At 38.0% G+C, this 27,820-nt stretch overlaps 1 protein-coding gene across 1 annotated transcript in view; it reads left to right on the top strand.

The window, feature by feature from the left end:
- The window catches only part of ahcyl2b (adenosylhomocysteinase like 2b), a 67,117-nt gene extending 39,570 nt beyond the window's left edge, over window positions 1-27,547 (top strand). Inside the window, exons 2-17 of the mRNA XM_051690670.1 lie at window positions 5,293-5,401; window positions 6,722-6,865; window positions 7,305-7,405; window positions 11,057-11,159; window positions 11,247-11,341; window positions 11,898-12,004; window positions 12,382-12,498; window positions 13,224-13,287; window positions 14,006-14,094; window positions 14,309-14,379; window positions 15,428-15,522; window positions 15,692-15,790; window positions 20,260-20,328; window positions 20,584-20,662; window positions 24,713-24,833; window positions 25,271-27,547. Coding sequence (XP_051546630.1) covers window positions 5,293-5,401; window positions 6,722-6,865; window positions 7,305-7,405; window positions 11,057-11,159; window positions 11,247-11,341; window positions 11,898-12,004; window positions 12,382-12,498; window positions 13,224-13,287; window positions 14,006-14,094; window positions 14,309-14,379; window positions 15,428-15,522; window positions 15,692-15,790; window positions 20,260-20,328; window positions 20,584-20,662; window positions 24,713-24,833; window positions 25,271-25,277 — 1,470 coding nt within the window. The 3' untranslated portion in view covers window positions 25,278-27,547. The remainder of the gene's footprint in view (window positions 1-5,292; window positions 5,402-6,721; window positions 6,866-7,304; window positions 7,406-11,056; window positions 11,160-11,246; window positions 11,342-11,897; window positions 12,005-12,381; window positions 12,499-13,223; window positions 13,288-14,005; window positions 14,095-14,308; window positions 14,380-15,427; window positions 15,523-15,691; window positions 15,791-20,259; window positions 20,329-20,583; window positions 20,663-24,712; window positions 24,834-25,270) is intronic.
- Window positions 27,548-27,820: the final 273 nt, after the last annotated feature.

Raw genomic sequence — 27,820 nt, 5'->3', positions numbered from 1 at the left:
CTTTAAAGTCAGACCTACCGTAAGCTCAGAGGTTGTTAATCAGTTGTATATGCCTCTGATGAAGCTATCAGTCCAAGTTATTTCTACTTCATTGTTTAAAAATATTATTTACTAGCTGGTGATTAACTACACTACCCGTGATCCTAAAGAGAAAGATCCCCCAATCAGAGAATTGTGGCAAACAAAGCGCAGCAAAAGAGCCCTGCTGCGACCGCTCAATCCAATGATGCACTGTAAAAGATGGTCTCCCTACATTTGCAAACTACTTGTATACACTTTGTATATTTTGCAATGAACCTAAAACTGATTTTTTTCTATATTTATAATCAAAACTTTAAATCAGTAGTTTTGTTTTACTATCATTTTCAAATCGATCCCTTTCATTTGCAGTTTTAGTATTTTACTAGTGAGAGTCCATACTTGCAGTTTAGCTTGAAGTCATAAATGTGGGGTTAAAGAACTCTAGAACACTCCTGAGCAATTGTCTTTCTGGAACATCCGATCTGTCCCCTCCTGGTCATATATTCTGAGACCTGAGACACAAAGAGCTCTTTGTCAGGGCCATTGGTGTGTGTGTGTGTGTGTGTGTGTGTGTGTGTGTGTGTGTGTGTCTGTGTGTATCTATGTGTCTGTGTCCTTGGCATGTTTCTTTATCTTGCGTATGAGACAGTAATCAAAGCCTCACACATACACACACATTTTGCCAACACTGACCAGAAGCATGCCAGACTCTTAACAATTAAAAGACAGATGGACAATAAAGTCGCAAAGTAAAACAGCATTGTGCTGCACGGGCCATGGGATAAGTTTGAACTGGCCACGCGTAAATAGGTATAAGATGACAATTTTCCCATGGCGGTTCTACTCTTTTAGCTCTCAGTTCCACTCTTTGCCGCTCGTCACCTCCGTCTCTGTGATGCTGAAGAAAAAGAGGGATGGAGAGATTGCTGAGCCCTCTGTTAAGAAGGAAAGAGTGGACAAAGCGACGGGGTGGTCTTCGGGCCCTTGGCTGGTGTGATGCTCTCCTGAGGGGGCTGTATGCTTAACCTTCTGGAATGAAAATAGGCCACGAGCCATCTGTGCTCTCAGCATGGATTAACAGGGGGCTACCAAGAGAGAGGGGCTTCTTCCACAGATTCTCCAACACAATCTCTTTTAAGCATTGCTGACCTCTGTAAGGCCTGATCTGTAAGGAAGGTGCAAGTGTATGCTGCAATAGACTATTTTATCGAGTATTATTTGTGTGTGCTATGTATGTTTATGCTTATATAGCACAAAAGGCTGGTTCCAGAAGTAAAAATACCATTATTTTTTTCCAAAGGCGAATTGATTGTTATTGATAACTTATAAAACCTTTAAAGACAGACCTACTGTGAGCTTTGAGGTTGTTAATCGATGGTAAATGCTCCTGTGAAGCCATCACTCAGTTTTATTTCAACTTTAAAAAAATGATAAACAGCACTATGTTTCTCTGTTACTGTATGACATTAAAGCACAAAACAGTCAGAAAAGACAAAGAAAGCACAAAAGAAAACAGCATGGTGATTCTCTCAGATGCAGCTGAAATTTAATCCTAAACACAAATGCAAATTTCAAGCAGAATTGTCTGGCATTTTAGTGGATTACCTAAATTAAAGGCGCATCAGATGTTCATGCTTCTCATCTGTGGTGATATCAAACACACTGAAGAAGACCCGTGATGTTCTTGTGCTTGTGTATGTATCCGCTTTTGTTAATTTTCTGATCTAACTGTTATCTCCAGGGATGCAATCTCATGAGAGGTGAAAAGATGAGAAAGTCATAGCAGGTGTTCCAGATGTACATTTTCAGTTGATTTGTTTGTTGTATTTAAAGCTTTTTTTTTGTTGTATTTTAAGCTTTTTTAAGTGTTTAAGCTAAAGTAACCATTTCAAGTCATTTTACGAAGGAAAACATCTTACCAAACATTTTGGGCAAATTAGCTTCAGAAAATGTCATTTTAGCTGGAAGGTCAGTAGTTTGCCTACCTTTTTTAAAGCCATCCCAGATGTGTATGCCTTTCTTTCTTCTGCTGAACACAAATGAAGATTTTTAGAAGAATACATCAGGTCTTTTGGTCCATTCAATGCAAGTATATGGGTGCCAAAATTTTGAAGCTCCAAAAATCACAAAAGTCAGCATAAAAGTATTCCATACGACTCTGGTTAAATCAGTATCTTCAGAAGCAAAATGATAAGTGTGTGTGAGAAAGAGATCACTTTCACTTTCTTCTTATTGGGTTTTTGGTGATTCACATATCACCCCCACTGGGCAGATAGTACTCAAATATTGATGTTTTTCTCACCCACACCTATCATATCACTTCTAAAAATATGGATTAAAACACTGGAGTCATATGGATTGCTTTTATGATGCCTTTATGTGCTTTTTGTAGCGTCAAAATTTTGGCGCCCATTCACTTGCATTGTATGGACCTATAGAGCTGAGATATTCTTCTAAAAATTATAAGTTGTGTTATGCAGAAGACAGATAGTCATATACATCTGGGATGGCATGAGGGTGAGTAAATGATAAGAGATTTTTCATTTTTGGGTGAACTATCCATTTAAAATCACTTCTATGTGTTGTTAAACTCACCGCTGAGCATTATTAAACTTGTGCTGTGTTGTTTAACTCGCTGTTTTGTTTTGTTAAACTCACTGTTGTGTGTTGAAAGAAATAGCATTTTAGCTTAGCGTAAAGCTGACAATTTACACAAGGTTTATTTCCATTTCTTCTGCTCCAAACTTACTTCAAACTTACTTCTCTGTCTGCTCGTATGAATGTAACACATCATAGCACAAGTGTTTCACCGCTGTTCAAATGCACTTTGGATCGCATCATTTATATGTATAAATGTTTTCCATCTGAAAGGACTAAATATTAAATTAAAAACAATTGACAATAAATTCCAAAGTAATCTCTTCAGTAATCAAAATACTTTTTCAATGTAACTGTATTCTAATTACTAATGATTTAAATTGTCACTGTAGTGGAATACAGTTACTTATATTTTGTATTTTAAATACGTATTCCCATTACTTGTATTTCGTTACACCCCAACCCTGCATGTAAGTGAATATTTACTATAAACTATATTATTTCTATATTTACATAGTTTTTTTATTTTGATTACCCCATTTGCAATGCTTTATGGGGTTGTAGTTCATTCCCTCATTAAAGCTGTTAAGTACGCAGTCTTGTACCTTTTTCTTTTTATCCACTTTTCAAATATTTTTTTGCTTCAAATCAAAGCTTGTAATCTTGGGATTCACATCGGAGGTAGTTGGTTTGGTTTATAGTTTAGAACTCTTTAAGAAAGGATTATATAAAATCTCTGTGGAGACCCCAGTTAAATGACTGGGGAAAAACACTTCTGGAACCAAGATGTCTGAAAAGTGAGAGGGCACCGTTGTGTTCCAGTGGAGTATCATGCTGTTATCGTGCTGTTAGTTTAGCAACATGCTAACTCCAAACTCAGTTGGTATCAGTTGTGAGTGTGGATGTGGCCAGTTGTGTTGCTGAACTGAAAACAAAGTTTTCAAACTTAAACAGATAAGTGTGGATGTGGCCATATTTAGAATGCTTCCTTATGTAGGCAGTAGTCAGCAAGGCAGTTCACTAGAGTTAGATGTGTGTATCCTGCCATTGTGGTTATGTGCCACATTTCTCACTGATTCGAAGTGTGCCACAAAGTTTCTCTTATCAGTTTATCATTCGTTTGTTCCTGTGAGCGCACACAATATGTGGTGTGAGAATGTGTGTTTGTGCGTTTCCTGTACATTGAAATGTTCCAGTAGGTAGACCTTCGTCTCTTTTGTTTCAAACGATAAGAGATAAAGAGGTGCCAGATTTAAGTTCACAGAGTCCGTAAGTGTTTTTTCCCCCCACAAAATGACTCAAGGCCTCTCTGTAGCGCTATTGTTGCAAATCCTCACCGAGTGACAATCACGCTTAAGTTCGTTAGGCTCGGGGCACAGCAACACCCTTGTGTGATTCAGGGTCTTGGAAAGGCTGAGTCAGGACCTCACACTCATCTGTATGACTGTGTTTTACATGCTGTCTAAAATCCATCCATTCATCCTTCCTGAAAGCACCACTTCCTATAGCTTCAATCTAAAGCCCAAAGATTAATCACTGCGATCACTCGATATTAGGTTGATGGGGCTCCGATATGTCACAGCATTATGTAATAGTGGTACTTTTAAAATCTCTTGATTGAGCGGGGTGATTTGATTCCTGCTGTTGACTCAAATAATAACTTGAGCAGGGGATGACCGCACCATGCTGTAATCTTCTCATGGTTCACGCAGCGTGTTCTCACTGCTATCAACAAGCTGCCAGGCCATTAATAGTAGCGCCAGTTTACCGGCACATCTATGATTGCTTCACAGCAAGCTCTAAATGGCTTCCACTGCTGATTGAGACTTTCAGTTTGTGTAGATGCTCTGTAGTAGGTGACAATGCTCGAAGGGTGCTGATGTAGCAGTAGATTTCATTACAATCGTTTCATTCACTTCCATTTATACGCATGTTAACGCAATAGAGCAGAAACACAAGTGTAGACGTTTCGTCTCCCACTGCATATCAAAAAGTAGTAAGTTTGGTGAATTCCGAGCTTACGAATTTGTATATCGAAGATGTTTGACTAATTGACTATCATAAAACACCACTGATTAACTTTTGGTTAAATATAAAGAGAACGAACTTCAAAGCTGCATTTTTCACAGTGTTGCGGGAAAGGGGATGGAAAAGTAGATTTGTATTTTTTTTAATAGTTTGAATTTTGTATACATTTTTAACAGAACCCTCAGAGGTTGTCATATCTGGTTGCCCGTATTTGTTACGACGTCCAAACTAATTTTGCATGCTCAAAGTCTAGATTGACCACACCTTATCTGTGGGAAACAGGAAGTGCCTACCTGACAGTTCAAATTTTGTTAAAGATTAGGGCCTGCAGGATGTTGGTTTTAAATGAGTTTCTTGTCACTTTCTGAGTAATGCATCGGAAGGCTTATTCCTGGATATGTTGCTGTATTCAGTTTAATATGTGAATTGAAGCATTGTGTTCAAGCTGGTCATTGTTTACATACTTAAAGGCTTTTCGCTTCTTGGTATTTTGACACTTTGTAGTAGGCAAGCTGTTGTACATGATCTCAGAGTATTACAGCTCTAAAGGGGGAATGGAAACTCTTTTTTGTAATCTAATCTCAACTCTGCACAATACCTTTTTTGAGTTGTTTTACTCTCTCTTCTCCACCCTTTTCTGTGCAGATCCAGTTTGCAGATCAGAAGCAGGAGTTTAATAAACGTCCCACCAAGATCGGCCGCAGATCTCTGTCTCGCTCCATCTCACAGTCTTCTACTGACAGCTACAGCTCAGGTATGTGGTTGCATGTGCGCCAGTTGCGAACATCAATAAACACAGTGATTAAATACAGTAATGTTTTTAAAAAAAACATTTAAAAAAAATGTGCACAAAGCAAACTCAAAAGTGTGTGCTCAAAAAGTTTGATTTCTTGAATCAGAACTGAATGAATGGGCAGTCCATCCACATTTGCATTGATGTTTCTGAAGGGACTGAAGATGTTGGAAACCTTCTGCACGAAAATATGCAGCGCTAGTTAAATAAATGAGACCGATTTAACAGTACAGATTTCAAGTTCATTGTAGCACCAAACTGAATTATAAAAAATGACTCTTTCCATACATAGGGAAGCCCACTGTTATCTCGTCTAAAGCTATCTAGAGTTTTTCCTCTAGAATACAAGACCGTAATGTGTGGCCTTCGATAAATAACCAAGAACTATCATCCTGACACACGTAGCCTAAATATTTGCAATGTATGCATATTTTGTAATTTATGATTTTAGTTTTAATTAATTTTTACATAGAAGCATTCCACAATAAACATTCAAATAGCATTTCTACCAAAATTGTGATAAGTAGCTAGTAAAAAATGTAATAATAGTAGCCTTAGGTGCATTAGACGGCTTTGAATTTCTTTAGAAAAAAATGAACAGGAAACATTAGAGGGAACATTGCGCACACACCCCATCAAGCATGAGTCAGGTGTGCTTGGTGTGATAAAGGTTGTAAATGTGTGGGCAAGGTTAGTATAGCACATCAAGGGTCTAATGTAGATTGGTCAGGTGAGTCATGTGAACAAAGGGTTTCCTGTGTGCAGGTTCGCTGGCAGTCCTCTTTAAGAGGATTACATTGACACCGCAGAAAAGGCCAGAAAATCTACAGTCCTGTAGGGGGTCACACAGGCCATTGAGATAGATGTCTTTGGCCGTTGTGGTGCATCTCATGCTTTCTTTTATTTCTTCTTTGTGCCATAAGTGTTGCATTCAAGACATTGTGCTCAGTTAAAAATACTTACACTTTTTGTAACTCTGCATTCTGTTCCATTCTGTTCCACTCAGTCTAGATTTTATTGTACACAAGAACGTGTCATTTGTGAATGCCCCTTAAGAAAAGTATATAATTGAGGTCTGTTGCCCCAAAACAAGCATAATTACACAGTGCTTCCTTAAGATCAGTTAGTTATCTAGTCCTTCAGGGGGACCAGCCAACTAGTCATTTTTGAAAAAATTTACTGTAGTTTTGCACATCTCTAATCATACCATTTTTATTTATTTGACATGTTATACATATATATATATATATATATATATATATATGTTATTACATTCCCCAGCCGCTTCATACACTGACAGCTCCGATGATGAGACCTCTCCCCGTGACAAGCAGCAGAAGAACTCAAAGGGCAACGGAGATTTCTGCATTAAGAACATCAAACAGGCCGATTTCGGGCGCAGGGAGATCGAGATTGCAGAGCAAGGTGGGAAGAGCCCTGTTGCCTTGATGTTTTGCCAGCATGCTGTAACGCTTTTCAAAGGTGTCAGCTGATTTTGCATTGCTGCTCACTCTTTGTGTGTTGTCTGCATGTCAACTCATTAAGTCACTATGTTTGTTTATGTGTGAAGTAAAAGTGTGTGTGAGATTGAGCGAGGCATGTTTTGATGTTCTTCCTGTGCTGCTGAGGGGCCATATGTTCAGTGTGCACAGTGAGACAGCAGGTCACCCCCTCCAGCCCCTTGGAACCAAATGGCCATAAATTCAATGTGCACTCACACACACTGTCAGCCTGCCTATATGCCACTTTTAGCTCAAAGTTATCCTGCTTTTTTGTGTTTATGAGGTTTATGACTCTTTCATGGGCTGTAGATTAACCCATTACAGCCACTTGTTAATGATCTATGTGTGTGTGTGCTTTGCAGAGATGCCTGCGCTCATGGCATTGAGAAAGAGAGCTCAGGGAGAGAAGCCACTGGCTGGAGCCAAAATTGTGGGCTGCACGCACATCACTGCACAGACCGCTGTGAGTGTCCTACATACACACACACACTTAAACATACATATACTTGTGAGTGCCTACTTTTGATGTGTTGTTAAGCTATTTATTAAGTTAATTACATTTAATTGCATTACACTATAATTCCAACACCTTATTGCATTTTTACATTGTAAATAAGACATTATTTGGCCCATTTATGAACTTTGGCCACAGGACCACACAAGGCAGTTTTATAAATTTTACCTGTACTATATTTGTGGGAATGTTGAAGAAAATGTCCCCCCTTCAATTGTAGTAAAACAAGCACACACACAAACACACAAATGTCTTATTCTGACAGCACAGTCATGGGATTTTTTTCAACTTTGGTCAATTTCTGGTCCTAGGGGTTGATTTTTTTTTTTAATTAAAACAGATTTCAACTTTTTGTTATATGAAGATCACATGAAAACTGACTTTCAATCTGACTTTTTACCAGGCCATCATTATTTATTTTGGTAATAATAAAAATAAAAAAATGCCTATTATATATTGATCTTTACTGTTTTAGCCTTGTCCCAGACACAGAATTTCAATATTAAACGTTGAAATTCCATGAAAAACATAAAAATGATTACATGTTTAAAACTATGTGTGATACGGTAAGAGGTTCCTTCAAAGAACGGAGGAGGCGGGAGGCAGTGAAACAGTCTCTGGCTGGGTTTTATTTTCCCTCTTTCTCACAAAAATAACAGAAAATTGCCTCTTCTAGGCCACTACCATAAACACACAGTTCTTTTAACATAAAGTCAAGACGCCGCTTCTCAGTTCGCTCTCTCCTCTCCTCTCTGGTGTTTTTTGGGGTGTTTTAAAGTCTCCCTCCCCCAACAAGAAACCGCTTTTAGTCATTATGCCAGCCAGGTGATGATCCCTCATCACTCTCTCTCTCCCACAGACAGACACATGACCACACCCCCATCTCCACACTATGATAATCTAAGAAAAAAGAATGAAATAAGTAGTCACAATACCAAAATTTCAGTGGTCTGTACCGATACCAGTGAAATTTCATGGTTCTTGATACCAATTTTCAATACCACAGCAAATTTGGTAATTTGCCATTGAACACACTGCTTTACCCTGTTTAAGTTAAATTTCAATATAAATAATAAATTAAAAGAAATGCATGTTTCCTTCAAATGTTTCTCAATTAAGTATGCATTGCTTAAGTGTTTTTAAGTAGGGCCCTATATTGAAATTATTGTATTTTTTCCCAAATCTTGTGTTTTCCATTTTATTTTTTGTTTTTACAGAATTCCGTTTAATTTCATCATCAAAATGTTATCTGATCAAATTAATTCTTAAAATTTTTAGCAAGCAAAATTGAACCATTTCTTTAAAAAAAACTTTTAACAAGTAGGTACAAAGTCGATACTAAAAAAAAAAGATGTAACGATACCAGTGTTTCTGCAGTACCGGTAGTACCGAGCACCGACTCAATCCAGTACCAGCGCACAGTATGACTGACACACGACTGTTTAAAATGCTATTTTTGAGCATGTGCTTTGTTACTCCTTACACTGAAATGGACAATTAATCAAATTAAAATCGTGACATGTCCTAATATGATTTATTAAATCGCTAAAGGCTGCAATCTTATTGTGGAAGAGATGCATACTTTAAATGAATGCATAAGTCTAAATGAATGCATAAGTCCGACCGCTCAAACAGTGGAAACTCCACAGACATTGAGAATCATACACAACATGTATCAGATGACAGAGCAGAGCACTAATCTACTGTGAACCACGCAGCACATGTAAACTATATATTTATATAATTAAATCACAGCATTTGTTTTAATCTCAACTCAACTTTATTTATATAGCATTTAAAACAAGAGTTCACAAAAGTGCATCACAGTAATAACATTTATAACAAGACATTTAAAAATTACCACAAACACCAGTAATCTAAAACACAAAACCCAAACACTCCAAAACTGTGTCCTACATTTCATTTGTCAGATTTAAAGGCCAGTGTAAACAGATGAGATTTCAGACCTGATTTAAAAGTCTTCATGTTGCAAACTGTTTATTCAGAAAGTGAAGATTCAGGCAAAAAAATACCCGTCATAATAAAAGCTAGTTTCAAACTATAAGCTAGAGCCCTGAAATTGAAGAAATTGTGACAGAAATGGATTAGTGCTCTGCTTTGTAGTAATGGGAAGATCGGATCATTTTACTGACAAAATTGACTAATCTTTATTCAAGTCATTTTCTTCATTTGAGCAGAATTAAATTAAAATGTTACATTTTCAATAGCCAGATCCCCCCCAACACGTCTACTTACGCAAACTTTGATTATAGTCCCAATAAGGAAAAACTGATAATGCAGCCAAGGACAAATTATGAGAAACAGAAAGATTAGTTCACCTCTGGAATCTTCTTGTTCGAGTCGTTCGTTCTTTTGTCACGTGACAATACGGCTCAAGAGTTTTCTGTTTCCTGTACAGCACCTATGCAGTTTTCACGTAACAAACGAATGGAGGTTGCGAAATGCACATGCGCGGCCAACACAAAATGAACGAATCACTCTCTGAGACTACTCGTTCTTCTGAGTCACATAAAAGATTCGTTCAAAATGAACGAATCGTTCATGAATGACCCATCACTACTGCTTTGTCATCTCATTCAGCAGGAATGATTCTCAATGTCTGTAGAGTTTTCCAGTGGATGAGCGGTCGGCATCACACATTCATTTAAAACACATAGCTTATCACACTAGGACATATTACGATTTTAATTTGATTAATTGTCCATTTCAGTTAGTGTGAAATGAGTAACAGAGCATATGCTCTGAGCATTTGTCAGCAGCCGTGTGTCAGTCAGACAGCGCGCTTGGACCGAATTAAGTCGGCGTTCGGTACTACCGGTGCTGCAGAAACACTGGTATTGTGACATCTTTTTTATTTTAGTATTGACTTGGTACCGAAATACCTGTACTTTTGACATCACTAGAAATAAGCAGAAGCCATGTAAAAAAAATGACTTTTATCAGTTTTTCCAAAATTATGACTGTTCCAGAGTTGTGGCGTCATTTCCACCACACCAAACAAACAATTTAGCCTCTAATAAGGTTTTAACAAAAGTTAGTGTACTTGTTAACCAAGTCAACAAAAGTGTGTGTAGAGCATGCTCAAGATGAAATATGAGACAAGTGATGTTTGACTAAACAAAGAAAATTCAAGGTAAATATCACTTCTGAGCAGAATATTTTTATCGGACATTGTGCGTTTAAGCATGCATTAAATGTTATCCATGAAATTAGCCTTAGCAAGACAAAGGAGTCAGCCATTTTATTTAAAAAACGTTAAAGTCATTTTCATCACTGTCATTTCCACCACTGAATTCTATTAAACACAATTCAGAATTTGAGATGGGCTGGAAATGACACTGGTGGGAATTTTAATGACTTTCAGAAAAAAAATGTCAAATGATACAATTGTGATGCATGTGCATACACTGTTTGTCATTGTTAGGAGACAAATTAAACAAACTAGTGAGAGTGTGAAAACTGTCAACCGGACTTCACTTTATAGAAGTCCACTGTGCTTGAAGTGCCCGAAGTTGAAGCACAACCCTTATATTTCCAAAGTACATAGTCAAGTTTGTGTTTTTTTTTTTTTTTTACTAGGTGTTGATGGAAACCCTCTCTGCTCTGGGCGCTCAGTGTAGGTGGGCTGCCTGTAACATCTACTCCACCCAAAACGAGGTAGCAGCTGCCCTGGCTGAGGGAGGTATGTCTCTTTCCCTTCCTCATCTGTTCATTCCATCTCAGTCTCTTATTTTGGGCCTGAGTAACCCCTCTATCATCTCTGTGGCAGGTTTCTCAGTATTCGCCTGGAAGGGCGAGTCAGAGGATGATTTCTGGTGGTGTATTGATCGCTGCGTTAATGTGGAGGGCTGGCAGCCCAACATGGTAACAAAACTTGACCCGTATCCTCTACTTTAGAGTAATTTATTCCCCTGCCATTTTCCTCCCCAATTTGGCATGCCCAATTCCCAATGCACTCTAAATCCTCGTGGTGGCGTAGTGACTCGCCTCAATCTGGGTGGCGGAAGACGAATCTCAGTTGCCTCCGTGTCTGAGACCGTCAATCCGCTCATTTTATCATGTGGCTTGTTGAGTGCGTTACCGAGGAGACATAGAGCATGTGGAGGCTTCACGCTATTCTCCGCGGCATCCACGCACAACTCACCACGCGCCCCACCGAGAGCGAGAACCACATTATAGTGACCACGAGGAGGTTACCCTACGTGACTCCACCCTCCCTAGCAACCGGGCCAATTTGGTTGCTTAGGAGACCTGGCTGGAGTCACTCAGCACACCCTGGATTCGAACTCGCAACTCCAGGGGTGGTAGTCAGCGTCTTTACTCGCTGAGCTACCCAGGCCCCCTCTACTTTTACATTGATAGACTTGATTTAAGTGAAATATTAAGACCGTTCAGAGTCTCAATAGATTCTGTCTTGTAGATTTTAGATGATGGAGGAGATTTGACCCACTGGATTTATAAGAAATATCCCAACATGTTCAAGAAGATCAAAGGCATCGTAGAGGAGAGTGTGACTGGAGTTCACAGGTGAGAAATCTGTGAAAAACCCAACAATGAGCTCATGATTTTCACCAGTGTTGTATTCGATATCTCTATCAGTCAAGATTAGTTCAATAGTCATGCTGTTAATTGAAAATGTTCAATATTCTGTGTTTAATGACTATAATTACTGGACAATAATTTAGAGACCCCATCTCTCCATATCACATGAGCATGTCTCCATCTAGTGACAAGTAGTGGAATTGGCACATGTGAGAATATTCAGACAAGCATGTTCTGTTTAATATGCTACATAATGTCATGTGTAACCTTTAAAATTATTTCAATATTTTTTATGGTGAGTATAGATCAATTGTACTGTTTGATGTAAAATTATATATGTTAATAATAATTTGTTTTTCCAGGCTATACCAACTGTCTAAGGCTGGCAAGTTGTGTGTGCCCGCAATGAACGTCAATGACTCTGTGACCAAGCAGAAATTTGACAACCTGTACTGCTGCCGGGAGTCCATCTTGGATGGGTATGTCAATCATAATGGCTTTTTCCTGAATAAATCCATAGGAAAACTGGACACTCTAAATAGTTTTTTCAGCAACAAACAAGTTGGTTGATAGACTATGAAGTCCAAGTCCAATTCAACAGGTTCTGAAACTGATAGCATTCTGAGATGCTATTCTTCTCACCACAATTGTACAGAGTGGTTATCTGAGTTACCGTAAACTTTGTCAGTTTGAACCAGTCTGGCCATTCTCTGTAGACCTCTCTCATCAAAACAAGGCATTTCCATCTGCAGAACTGCACTGGATGATTGTTGATGCCAGATGGGCTGGTTTGAGTATTTCTGTAACTGGCACCAACAATCATCCATGTGATTATCTTATCAGCCAATCATGTGGCAGCAGTGCAGTGCATAAAATCATGTAGATACGTGTCAGGAGCTTCAGTTAATGTTCACATCAACCATCCGAATGGGGAAAACGGTTGATCTCAATGATTTGGACCATGGTATGATTGTTGGTGCCAGATGGGCTGGTTTGAGTATTTCTGTAACTGCTGATCTCCTGGGATTTTCACGCACAACAGTCTTCTAGAATTTACTCTGAATGGTGCCAGAAACAAAAAACATCCAGTGAGCGGCAGTTCTGTGGACGGAAATGCCTTGTTGATGAGAGAGGCCAATGGAGAATGGTCAGACTATTTTTTATTTATTTTTTTTACTGAATGTGTTCATGTCTTGTGTTTCAGACTAAAGAGAACCACAGATGTGATGTTTGGAGGGAAGCAGGTGGTGGTGTGTGGATATGGAGAGGTGAGATCATTATGTGGCTTTCTAACTACTGTTTCCAATGGTACGCAATGTTGACCTGCTTCATTTGATGTTGAAATGCCAGAATGTTCTTGACCTTACTGGAGTTTAAATGTATTAATTACAAAGATTTTGGACATAGACACAGAATTACAAAGTTGTTGGACATATAAATGGCAACCTGGCCATGCAAAATGGATTAAATGATTACTTATGCAGTAATCACAAACTGTTCATTGGTCCATCCTGAACGAAGATGCCAAAATAACTGGCAACACACCATCAATGTGCTGTTCTGCAGCAGTCTGGACATTAATTTACACTGGAATGACACTGAGAAACTTTAATAGCCTTAGATTGAACTTAATTGAAAATACACCATAGTGAAGACCCATTGTACCTGACCAATTAATGACAAGCTGCTAAACCCTGCCAATTTTAGGACCTGCTTCATTCTATTTAACATTCTACCCGCTTGTTGTATTACAACGAGTGAGATACTGTCAGTCTCTCTTGGTGATCACACATCCACTGCACTGCTGCATTACTGCATTATTAGGAAGATACCAGAGGCAGCCACTGGAGGGCACTGTACTTCAGGATGTATTTAATTGGTTGATATTAAAAGCTTTTCTGGGAACAACAAACAATGTGGATTTTGGAACACTGTGTAATCATGTTGGACCCTTATGTGTCTCACATATTTGTTATGTGTTATTAGGTGGGAAAAGGCTGCTGTGCTGCTCTTAAAGCGATGGGTTCAATTGTCTATGTCACTGAGATTGACCCTATTTGTGCCCTACAAGCCTGGTGAGCCCTCAGGAACTTTCCCTGAATATGCATTTTCTCTACAACAGCATGATGTCACTGCAGATAACTGTTGTCAATTGTTCTGTAATCATTTATGGCACACCATTTAGTTTTGTTTTTTTTTTCTTTCATGAATGGCAGCTCTTGTTTAAAAGGAGTTTGTTCCTTTTAAAAAGTGACCTCTCTCTAATGCGTGTTTTGTATTGTCACACAGCATGGACGGCTTCAGGCTGGTTAAACTTAGTGAAGTCATCCGACAGGTCGACATCGTTATCACCTGCACAGGTGAATTTTACCTCAGTGTTTACAAGACTGACTGCACTGCCTCTATCTGTCTATTTATCATCTTGTCTGTCTGTTTTTCTATCATTCTATCTGATGTTCTATCTATCTGTCATTCTATCGTTCTGTCTGTCTGACGTTTTGTCGTTCAGTCTGTCTATTGATCGACCTATCTGTCATTCTGTTGCACAACATATTGGAAAGCTACTAGGAAACTAGTCGCTGAGCAACACCCTAGTAACAACCTCAGATACCTTAGCAACTGCCTAGTAAACACGAGGAGCATCTTAGCAGCCACAAAGCAATTCTCTAGCAACCATCCAGAACACCCTAGTAACCACCTAAATTAGATATGCAATGGCTTATGCAACAAAATACCTTCAAAACACAAGTCTAATTTTCATACTGTCAAAGTTTTCAACTAAACCTACCAAGCCTACCAAACTGTTGGACTTAATGGCTTTGTTTGTAAGCAGTTTTGGTCAAACCAGCATTCAAAGTTTACTCTCATTGCACAATAAGGACACCTGCTTAGTGCACAGAAAATACAAATACTTGTCATTAGTAGAGTGATTTTGGCATAGAAGACACACTTCAGGTTATTATGCCCGTTGCAGAGTTTCTCCTTAGCTGCTGTCAGTCTTGAATTTCAATTAAATGCAGTTTGACAAGATTGTTTCTGAATATTACAAGGATGGTGTTAAGTAAATATTCACCACTCCAGTAAAGAACCAGAAGACAAGTATATATCACATTTTATTTTGCAGGTTTATTTGCTGGTGCAGATGAAATTACTGTACTTACAGTGATGATTGCATGTTGACTGATGAGCAAGTGACTTCTTTGGACATTTGATCTATTTAGTTGTTAAGTTGGAAAAAACAGAGTGAATGGAGAATGACTGATATGACTCACTGATTTTGTGGTGCTCTCAGAGCACTTTCAGAGCAATGTCTTTCCCATATTTATTTCACAATCTAAACCAAGAAGCTTTTTAGAGAACTGATATCAGTGCACTGGTTCTCATTTATGGTTGTGGTTTCGGTCTTAGGCAATAAAAACGTGGTAGTAAGAGAGTACATGGACCGCATGAAGAACGGCTGTATCGTCTGCAACATGGGCCACTCCAACACTGAGATTGACGTGGTGAGCAAACCTCATAATCTTTAAGAGTTTTAAGTCTTTAAAAAGTGTTTTCAAGTGTATCTGTAAATACGAGCATGACAGTACACATAGTGATGTTTACTGAATAGGAGTGTGCATATATTTGTGGATTGTATGTCTTTATTCTTCAACTCTTCTTCAAATGTTTCAGGCTAGTCTGCGGACCCCTGAGCTGACCTGGGAGCGAGTGAGGTCGCAGGTGGACCATGTGATCTGGCCGGATGGAAAGAGAATAGTGCTGCTGGCAGAGGTTAGAGATTGCTCTTCACAAAATAATATCAGAGTTGTGACTTCTGGACATTTTTCTGTATGAAGTACATTCTAATGTCTGTGAATGTAGTAACAATTGTATTTACATTGTAATTAATATATAAAGATTAATAAATACATGAAAGATGAAAATAAACACAAATAGCCATAAATTGAAACTCAGTTAAAGTGAAGTAAAAATATGTTGTAAATTACTTGGGATAATAAATAGGACTGGCCAATATTTTGAATATTCACAATATGTTTGTGATGATTTTGCTGGCAGTATAAAATTAAGCAACACTGTGAATTTACAAGGGTTTTAATGCATTTTTTATTTGGTCATTAAGTTTCCTAAAGGCAGTGTCATTAGACTAGTTTCACAAGTTTGAGATTAGACAGATGCTGATTTTATAAAGAGCTGTGATAGTTCTGGAAATTCTGCTATCCATATGAATGTCTTCAAAATTAATATACACTGGCGGCCAAAAGTTTGGAATAATGTACAGATTTTGCTGTTTCGGAAGGAAATTGGTACTTTAATTCATCAAAGTGGCATTCAGCTGATCACAAAGTATAGTCAGGACATTACTGATGTAAAAAACAGCACCATCAGTATTTGAAAAAAGTCATTTTTGATCAAATCTAGACAGGTCCCATTTCCAGCAGCCATCACTCCAACACCTTATCCTTGCGTAATCATGCTAAATTGCTAATTTGGTTCTAGAAAATCACTTGCCATTATATCAAACACAGTTGAAAGCTATTTGGTTCATTAAATGAAGCTTAACATTGTCTTTGTGTTTGTTTTTGAGTTGCCACAGTATGCAATAGACTGGCATGTCTTAAGGTCAATATTAGGTCAAAATGGCAAAAAAAGAAACCGCTTTCTCTAGAAACTCATTAGTCAATCATTGTTTTGAGGAATGAAGGCTATACAATGCTTGAAATTGCCAGAAAACTGAAGATTTCATACAAAGGTGTACACTACAGTCTTCAAAGACAAAGGACAATTGGCTCTAACAAGGACAGAAAGAGATGTGTAAGGCCAGATGTACAACTAAACAAGAGGATAAGTACATCAGAGTCTCTAGTTTGAGAAATAGACGCCTCACATGTCCTCAGCTGACAGCTTCATTGAATTCTACCCGCTCAACACCAGTTTCATGTACAACAGTAAAGAGAAGACTCAGGGGTGTAGGCCTTATGGGAAGAATTGCAAAGAAAAAGACACTTTTGAAACAGAAAAACAAAAAGAAAAGGTTAAAGTGGGCAAAGAAACACAGACATTGGACAACAGATAATTGGAAAAGAGTGTTATGGATCTTAACCCCATTGAGCTTTTGTGGGATCAGCTAGAATGTAAGGTGCGTGAGAAGTGCCTGACAAGACAGCCACATCTATGGCCAGTGCTACAGGAAGCGTGGGGTGAAATGTCACCTGAGTAACTGGACAAACTGACAGCTAGAATGCCAAAGATCTGCAAAGCTGTCATTGCAGTACGTGGAGGATTTGAAGTAGTTTAAGAAGTTTTATTAATTTATTAATTTTTCCACATTATTAATGTCCTGACTATACATTGTGATCAGTTGAATGCCACTTTGGTGAATAAAAGTACCAATTTCTTTCCATAAGAGCAAAATCTGTACATTATTCCAAACTTTTGGCTGCCAGTGTATGTATAAAAATAAATATGAATAAAAAAAATACATAAATGCATGAATTAGGAAAGAAGAAAATTGAAAAACTTAAACGGTAAATTGAAGTTATTTTAACTTGGATAATAAATAGGACTTGCCGATATTTTGAATATTCACAGTATATTTGTGATGAATTTTCTGGCAATATAAAATTAAGCAACATAGTGAATATTGGATAAGGATTTGAGTGTGCAATTTTATGTGGCAATTAAGTTTCCTAATGACCATGTCATTAGATGGGTTTCACAAGTATATGAGTGTTGAGACTGAAGTTTAAAATCAGTAATCAGTGCTTGAAGTGGGCAGGAACTCACCGGTACGCAGTATCTGCACTTCTCTAATTTAGTCTACAGAGAACTGGCAGTTTTTCTTGTGTACCACCACTTCACACAGTCTCCCGGTATGATGTAATGTCTTTATTTTATGTCAGTCAGTGATTTGATGTGGCCCGCCAATCACTTTTATCTGACCTTCCAAATAATTTTGATAAAATCGCGGTAAACATCCGAATGCTCTCTGAGCAAAACTCGGTGAGTTTAACAACCATCAACACGTGCAACAGCATCGGCGGTCATCAATCGATCCGTGGGAGAGTTCCGGAGGAGCACTCGTGTTTAAGTTTGTCTGGTTATAGTTCAGTTACACTTTTCTTCAAAACATGAACCAACAACTTTTGGGTGAGCACATTTTATCGCGTCTTATTCTCCCAAATGTATTTATGCAAATTGCTTAGCTGCTGGGTCAAAACTAAACTTAAAAAAGATATATTATCAAAGCTGTTATAGAAGTGATGTCAGCTTATATGCATAACTTTTTTTCACAAAAGGCAAATCAATGATGAAAACCGAACCTTAAGAAAATACACAAGAAAAATTGCCTTTTAATCTAAATTCTTTTCTGTAGTGCTCGTAAAAAGATTGTGAGGTGTCCCTATGCATATATATCCTGACAGTGTTTGGTTCTACATACAGATGTGTGTCAGCGTTCCCAATCCCGAACATCATCAAATCAGTTTGTTCACCGTTTCTTATGATTATTATCTGCACAATTATGTGGCTCCTGTGTGCAAATTAATGTGTGCAGGACAAGGAAGGCAAATTTTGCCCTCATTGAATGGGAGGATAATAAACATTTTTTACGGGCAGACCTTGAAAATTTTATTTAAAGGTGCAATATGTAACATTTTTCATGTAATATTCACCTTTTTTTTTTTTTTTTGCCAATGTGTGAACGGCTTGTAACGCAACTTTACGTAACCCTTCCCGGACTTCCTAGGTTGCCTATTAAAACCTGTAGACTGATTTTCATGCGAAGGGAGCAGGTCGCTTTTGCTGGGAAAATCAAAAGGATGTGACGTTTATGCGTGCTCCCGAGAGCCTTGACTCAGTGCTTCCGCTATTCAACAGTGACAACAAACTGCAACACTAGGTAACGTTATCTTAGAGATGGAATCCAGCAAATGTCCGGATCCCAGCACAAAACAGACTCCTACACAAACTCAGAGTAAGCCAAAAAAAAAAAAAAAAAAAAAATACATTTATCTACTGAATCCAGTCTGGCTAAGTGGGAACGTGATCGTGGTCGAATGAAAACTAGAGTGAACATCGGCAGGGCATTTGTTTCCTGGAGGGACCTTCGTTCGGTTTTGGGGATCAAAACCGACCCTGAATTGCCGTTCTTATTACTGGACAGGTAAGCTTACATAACTGCAAAGCGTGTTAAATATAGTGCCATAAGGATTGATCTGTGTAATTTTTGCCTGCTAACTCTGACGACTTACAAGCTACCTTGCTTTGTAACATTCAAATAATTTCAACGATCTTCTCTTTATACTAAAAGTCAGGTATACAGGATAAATTTAAGCAAATATGCTGGTTTCTTATTCGTAGTACAACATACGACACACAAAAAACTGCTGCAGTGCAACAGTAAACTGTCTGGTATAGTTTGGTAGTATGTAGCTGTATGTGTGTATCAGTATGCTATGTTAGCTGATAAGTAGTTTAAGTTTAGTTTCAAAGTTTGTAGTAAAACAATAATAACTGTGTAATTTTAATTATGCTACCTCATCTGTCAGCATGATGCCAGTGAATCACATTCAGCCTCTTTATACTTTACATCATTGTTTTGGTCGATGCCCGCGTCCCTATGGAGTGTGTGCACGAGCACAAGCAACAGGTAGCTGGCTGCAGTTCACTTAACGGCCACAGGTGTCATTAATAACAAGAGTTTCTGAATCTTACATACTGCACCTTTAAATACCACTTTTAATGTAATTAAGTACTATTTAAATGTAAATAAACACATTATTAACAGTTGTGTTTTTACATGTTAACATGTTAGTTACAATAAAAGTGTTAGGTAAGATAAATACGGAAAAAAAAGTTTGGTGCCCCCCAAAACAACAACAACAACAACAAAAATATCAGATTTAATACCAACAAGGAAAGTACCTCACTTTTTTTCTTCCACTTCAAGCACTGTCAGTAATGTTATAAAAACATCTGTCACAGAAATGGTGTTAGAGTTGGTAAGTTTGATTAATTTCTGTGTATATTTCTGTCCATATCAGTGAATCAGTTAAAAACTCTGATTTAAGGATCTTTTTGCATCAGTAAGTTCACGGAAGTCTCAGCGTGACATTTTTATATTTTAAACTGTTTTAGTAAAAATATATGTATGTAAATATTGTTCTTTATTACAATGTATTATTGTATTGGAGCAAATACATGAAAATGACTATGTCCATTTACTTCATACGTCTCTCCAGGGTCGCCTTCTCAATCTTAGCTGCTCCACTGTTCCTACCTTTGTGCTGTCCATCACTGCTACTACCCAGGTGAGAAAATAGAGAAACAACAAGTCTTTTATTAAAACAATTATTATAATATATATTTTTGTGTGGGTGCAATTTGACACTATGGTCCTATCAGAGACTGTGTCGCTTTCTCTGTCTGGTTGCTGAGTGAGTGTGTATGTACCCCAGGCATTTTGTGTGTGTGTGTGTGTGTGTGTGTGTGTGTGTGTGTGTGTGTGTGTGTCCTTTACAGACTTGCTGTTGTCATGGTGACTGATTTTCGCTCTTGTCCCCCAGGCTCTGGCTCTGATTGAGCTGTACAATGCTCCTGAAGGCCGCTACAAGCAGGACGTGTACCTGCTGCCAAAGAAAATGGGTATGATATAGACCCTATTTTTATAAATTCATGCACACACACACACACACATACAAATCCAGCCAATTCCGACCCCACCTAATTGAAAATAAGGAAAATTCCTTATGATGGAGTTTACATATGGGTCAGGGGGCATGATTAAATGTGTTCATTTTTTTATGCATCTTTTTTATATATAATTAATTGCAATAACTTAAGTTAACGTGTTAATTTAAATGCAAGAATTTGAGACAACTTTTTTTGTAGTTCTCTAGTGCTTCTCTTTCACCTAGACGGGTGTCACATGCAGTAAACATAGTAACTGACTCAAACCCTCAAATGTTGTTATCTCATAGCTGTTTGTCCAGGAGTGTAATCGTTGTAATTGTTTTAGTCTATACCGTGAAAGCATGTTTTCAGCAGGCTACAGCCTGTTGAATGTTTCAGTGTTTTCTGCGCCACAGAGTTTATCCATATTGGATCCTGCACGGACACTGAGGAGTGAGATAGAGACAGCTGAAAATAGGTCATGCTGTCACAAACGTCTGCCACTTTTCTCTGCTGACTGCACCATTCTGTAATTTTCTTCCGCCCAACCTCATCTTTTTGTTTTCATTCTATCTCCATAGCTCTTGATCTTTCCTTTCAAACCTGCGGTTCACCTTCACAAACATAAAAAATAAATAAAAGCAAGCTCTGTAGGGGCCTGTCAGTAAAACTCAGTTTTCATCAGGCAGTTGAGAGAGATGAGAAGTTGGTCATAGTTAGACCAACACTTATTGCAGTGGTTCCCAAAGTAGGGGTCAGCATGGGGGGGTCGCGAGATGATTTCCAGAAGTCAAATACAATTTTAAAACGATTAGAAATAGTATATTTTAGTCATAATTTTAACAAAAGATAAAAATAGTCATTAAATTCAAAATAAAACCATGCGAATAACATTTTCCTTGTCCCCTCATGACCCCGGAGGTGATTAGACAGATTAACGACATATTAGCATCAGCATCAGTTGCAGCAGGTCAATTTACAGCACCCATAAACATTCCGATATGTGCACATAGGTCATTTTTTAGGCTTTAAGTTTACGATATTATTTTTGTCGAAATGAAATGTTGGTTAATATCGAAAGACAAAGCAGAGAGGCCAGCGGAGGAGAGCGGAGAAGCACCACCGTCAGAAAGGCCATCGACCTCAGGTACGGGAAGAGACCAGCGTGTGCATAAGGAGGACATCCATCAACAGTCGGATCAGCCTTACTCCAAGTGCCGAAAGTATCGAGAGGAATTTATCCAGTATGGATTCACGTGTCATCGTCAATGAAATACAACATCCCCAATGTGTAGTGTGCACTGAGGTGCTTGCACATGAAAGCCTAAAGCCTGTAAAAATGCTACAACACTTAAAAACCAAGCACCCATCTCTCGTTGCTAAACCAGTAGATTTTTTCCAGCGAAAGGAGTGAGAGTTGCAAGGCCAAAAGAAATACTAACCAAACAGACAACAATCCCTGCCAAAGCTCAACAGGCATCATATGGGGGGCCAGTGGTAAAGACGCTGGCTACCACCCCTGGAGTTCGCTAATTCGAATCCCAGGGTGTGCTGAGTGACTCCAGCCAGGTCTCCTAAGCAACCAAATTGGCCCGGTTGCTAGGGAGAGTAGAGTCACATGGGGTAACCTCCTCGTGATCGCTATAATGTGGTTCGTTCTCGGTGGGGCATGTGGTGAGTTGAGCGTGACTGCCGCGGTGGATGGCGTGAAGCCTCCACACGCGCTATGTCTCCGTGGGAACACACTCAACAAGCCATGTGATAATTAAAACTCCACCACCCGGACTGAGGCAAATCACTATGCGACCACGTGAATCACATGAAGTAAACAAAAAAATTAATCCATACCATATGACTCCAGTGTTTAAATCCATATCTTCAGAAGCAATGTAATAGGTGTGGGTGAGAATAAGATCAAAATGTAAGTCCATATTTTACTCTAAATCTCCACTTTCACATTCAGATGTAAAAGTGAAAATGAAAGTGGAGATTTAGAGTAAAAAATAGACTTACATTTTGATCTTTTTCTCACCCACACCTATTATATCACTTTAGAAGATATGGATTTAAACACTGGAGTCATATGGATTACTTTTATTTTTCCTTTGTGATTTTTGGAGCTACAAAGGTCTGATCACCATTCACTTGCATTGTTTGGACCTACAGAGTTGAGATATTCTCCTAAAAATCTTTGTTTGTGTTCTGCTGAAGAAAGAAAGTCATACACATCTGGGATGGCACAAGTGTGAAAAATGGTTTCATTTTTGGTTGAACTATCCCTTTAATATATCGTTTGTCTTCTAAATGTGACCTCTGAATTATGCATAACATCTATATGAACAGTAAAGTGCAAATTCTTTAGTTTCTCAGTCGTTCTTGTCTTTTAGTTGATCACACTATTCAAAGAATCCTTTTCTGTTTGTTGTTTGTTTTTTTTACTTGTAAAATTTTAACATTAGATAGCTGGGGCGGTTTTAGGGTCAGTGGATATTTGGGGCTTAGCCGAGACCTTTGTGGATAGATATGGGGCCATCCTTTCATTGAAATATCAGAATATAATAAACTTTATAATAAAAGTGTATATGTGTAACATCTGTAAGGTGTTATTTATGTAGTAAATCTTTAAATATTACTGAAACTAACACTAAATGGTCCTACTAACTTTTGTCTCAGCGCCAGATGTTCATAGATCACTTCAGTATGTACTTTAAACATGATTAAAAAACTTTAACACTATTTGTCCCTTTCCGTAGTTCAACACGCATTGTGTACAGTTCACAGAATTATAGCCTATTATTGATTCTTCATGTGCTTTAAGTTAGTTTAGAAGAAAGCAGGCTGTAAATAGGCTGAAGTAGGTGCTTATGCAAGATTTGCCAAAGTTTGCTAGGTTTATGGTAGCGTGTTTTAATAAAGAAATTTGGCAGAAACACAAACATCCTGGCTCGTGATGTAAAATCACGAAATTCCTTGAGCACATCTGAATAATACTCTGCTTTCATGGTTATCTAAATATTTGGTACTTGCTGCATCTGGATGGAAGAACTCAGCAGTTTCCTGTATCTTACAAAGACAGGCATTTTGACAGTTTACAAAACAGCCGCAATCACGAGTCACAGGCACTCTTCTCACAGTGAAATCGGAAACAGTAGGTTGACTTTAATTTAGCTAAAATCGGTTTGTGCTTACCAAAATGTGAAACACTGCCCCAAATGTCCACAGAGGGGTGCCAAAAGTGAGCTATAAAGTGAGTTGTTTTTTGCTGTACAGGCTGCAATACTGTGAATAGGAATGCATATTTTATAAACTGTACCCCCCAACCCAAACCTTAAACCTAACCTTCAGTGGAGTAAAAATGTATGTTAGAGTAAAAAATGCAACCTCCAAATCACGCTCATCACTCATTATATGAAAACGATAACTTCCTGGTTTCAACGTGGATCTGAACCCGGGTCTTCCACGCTGCTGACGCAACGGGCTTCTGGTCACTCCACAGGAGTAGGTAAACCCTCTGGACCTGATGCAAAAATGTCTGATAGGAAATGGTGCTTGTCAGTGAGTCGACGTCATGTGGCTGATCCTAGGGTACTGGAACTCTCAGAAACAACATCCTGACTTCCCGTGTGATAATGTTGCATACACAGCAGCTGCCAACAAGGCTGCCCGTGGGTCATGAATTGAGTTGGTATTTGGTGTTTAGGATCAACTGTTTCGAAGCTCTGGTGCTTTTGACATGACTGCATGATGATGATGATAACCTTCGGGGCTTTACTGAAAACATTTGTGGCTTGAGCCCCGGTAGCCCACCATTGGATAAAACAAGCACACTGTTTAAGGAAGCTTTTGTCTGCTGAGAGTGACCTTTTGAATTATGAAGAAGTGCAAATTCTGTACTTTCTGTGCACATTTAACCTTTTTTTCAAGATGGTGTGACTTTTCCTGGTGCGTGGTGTGTAGTAATACCCTGCAAAAGAGTAGTTCTCCACTAAGCAATGTATACATTTTGAACTGTTGTTTCTGCAGATGAATATGTGGCCAGCCTTCATCTCCCTACATTTGATGCACACTTGACTGAACTGACTGATGAACAGGCCAAATACCTCGGCCTGAACAAGAACGGACCCTTTAAGCCAAACTACTACAGGTCAGATGCTAATTAATAAGGCATCATGTTAAAGTTGTTTTAAAGATAACGGCAACACTTCACAATAAGGTTCCACTTGTTAAAATTAGTTAACTACATTAGTTAACATGTACTAATGAACAATACTTTTACAGCATTTATTAATCTTGGTTGATCGAATTTCAACATATTTCGACACATTTTTTAAATCAAAAGTTGTTCGCATTTGTTAATGCATTATGAACTGACAACGAACAAATGTCTTTTTGTAAACTAACATTGGCAAAGACTAATAAATGCTGTAAAAATATATGTTGTTCATTGTTAGTTCATGATACCTATCTAATAACTAATATTAACAAATGGATACTTAGTGTAACGTATTACCATAAAAACTGTTCAGCCTGTCTGTTTTTAGACTTTATTTTTTTTTAATTGCTTGTAATATTTTGTTGTAGGTACTAAAACCATTCACGGATGGGAAACGAAGACAAAAGAATTTACCAAGACTCCATAATCCATACAGACTAAGGCAAGACAGACCTGTGATACAGTCTGCCCTTGGAAGGGAGGGAGAAGCTCAGAGTTGATTGGTTGGGGGCGAAGGGCGTTGCTAATTAGTGCTACGGCAGTGTTAATTTATTTTACACTAGAATAACATAGCTAACCTTTTACAAGCTGCTACTGCCAGTGGTGCAACCTAGCGACGTTTCCATGGAGATTTCACCATTTCATCTTTTCTTAGCTTCATGTTTTAGTTGTAATTCATTTATTAGATCTCTTACTGTTTAACTAAAATTAAGCTGTGGTAAAAAAAAAGAAAGAAAAAAAAGACATCTTAAGAAAATGCGTGATTTTACCTAATGATTCAGTTATGGACACGTCACATGTCCTGTCTTTATTTTCGTAAAAAAAATTATATGAAATGGTGGGTGGGACAGAATTTTGGTTGGGCGCAGGGGTACAAATCGTTCTTTTCTTTTAGTTGATCACTCTATTCAAAGATTTCTTGTGCTGATTGTTTTTTAAAACTTGTATTAATTTTTACAACAAATTTTAACTTTGCGTTCTAAATGCTCTCTGTTCTAAATAAAAGCTGTTGACATTTAACTGGATTGTGAACGATTCGGGGCGGGGTTTATCCCCACCGTTCACTCAGACTGGAAGCGAATCGCCTTATTGGCTTAGGCATCAGCAACAAAACTCCCAAATGCAACATGCTCTTTTAACACTGTTTTCAACTGCTTAAATGATGCCAGTATTCTTGTTTGAGATTTAAAGACTCAATTCTTGCTGAAACAATGCTGTGTATATTTAGATATTTATACAAAAAATATGATTTATCTTCTGCCATTTAATTTTTGTTTCAATGAACTCATTCTCCTGTCATTATAAAAATAAGCAATTAAATGTTATGATTCTCTAGTGTAAAATTGCATTTAATGAAACCCTTGTTTTATATACTGTGAAGTAGAGCTTATATCAATGAGATACCAAATGTACAGTTAATCCGGTACCAGGTTTCTTTCCAGGTCCTCTGCAGATTGAGTCTGGAACAAAATGGGAGAGAAATGCATGTTAACTAAAGCCAAGACCAACTGTGTACTCATTTCAGAGGTTAGAAGGAAAGATCTTGAAGGAAGTGCTTTGGTTTTGCTTTATGCAGGCCTGCGGAGCAGAAGCTACCTTTGTGACTGGGATATTCAAATATAATAAAATTGGGACCTTTATTTTACTATATTTCTGCCTTTATGGCAGATATTTCTCTCCTCTTTGTCATCTGTGCTTGTCATAAAGAGAATCAAAATGGCTTTCTCCTATTGCTGTTTAATGTGGTATCATGTTCCTTTGCTCAGGAATTTCTATGTTGTGTTGGTAACATGTGAAGTAGTCCAAGGAATGCCCGCAAAGTGAAGTTCTTTTGAGTTGTAATCTCACTTATGGTCCCTTTGTAGCACAACACATTTTGTTACAGTTACTGGAACCCTTTTAAACTCTGGGTTGCTTATTTTAACTTAAAACCCTAAAGGCATATAACAGTGTTGCATTTTTTCATGAGATTACCTGGTCAGCTCGAAGTGTCCTAAACTTAGTCTACAGCATTTTAAACTTTCCTTACACAAAGCAAATTAAATTATTGTTCCTATTACTTTGTTAGTATGTGCTGCTCTGCTATAGTTTTGTGTCCGGAGTCTACATTAGTATTAATGTAAATGTATTGACACCCCATGTTCCCATCAATCCGTGTCTGCAATCTTCTAACCTTTAACACACACTCCCTACTGAAGCACATCAGTTAGTGTACATCTTGTTTAAATGTTAAACCCATTGTCTTAATTTTTTTTTTTTAATACTTGTCCGCAAGGATATGTGTGTGTGTCCGTGTTAGTGTGTTTTAAAGAGGCTCATGAGTGCAAAAACCAGATATCTTTGGAGGCCAGGGCTTCGTTGCTGTGGCGCAGTTGACAATTCTTTCAGGCCCGTGCGTTCCTGAGGATTTGTCGGGATGGTCTTGTAACAACATCGAGCACATGGAATCAACACCAGCACCTCTTGTTGAGAATGAGCATTGACATAAAGGAACTTTATGGGTCTGTATTTATTGTTTTAAATATTCACTATGAAAAAGAAAATCTCTGAGTTGTCAAAACTGTTTAAATATTGCAAGTGATGGTAGATGAGCAATAATCTGTAATCTTGATGAACAACAATAAAAATCACAAGTGTAAAAATTATTTTTGCAGACATCACCGACTGCTGTATTTTTGTTTTTGCAGTTCTGTTAACATATTTAGTTTTGGCTTTTACAGTTATATTATTGGTAGACATTTTTCTATCAGAAATTAGATGATGTGTGTAATTATAAGTATGTAATAAGTAGGTCGATTTCCCCGAAAAGTGTAAACCGGCTCTTTTGAGTAACCCATCCAGGCTCAACAAAGTAATGGCAAGAGTTTAGGGCAGGACTATCTTCTTTTTTTTTATTTTATTTTTTTATCAGAAATCTG

Source organism: Myxocyprinus asiaticus, chromosome 47 (genome assembly GCF_019703515.2).
Source record: "Myxocyprinus asiaticus isolate MX2 ecotype Aquarium Trade chromosome 47, UBuf_Myxa_2, whole genome shotgun sequence".
Classification (NCBI taxonomy): Eukaryota; Metazoa; Chordata; class Actinopteri; order Cypriniformes; family Catostomidae; genus Myxocyprinus; species Myxocyprinus asiaticus.
This window is presented reverse-complemented; position numbering and strand designations above follow the sequence as displayed.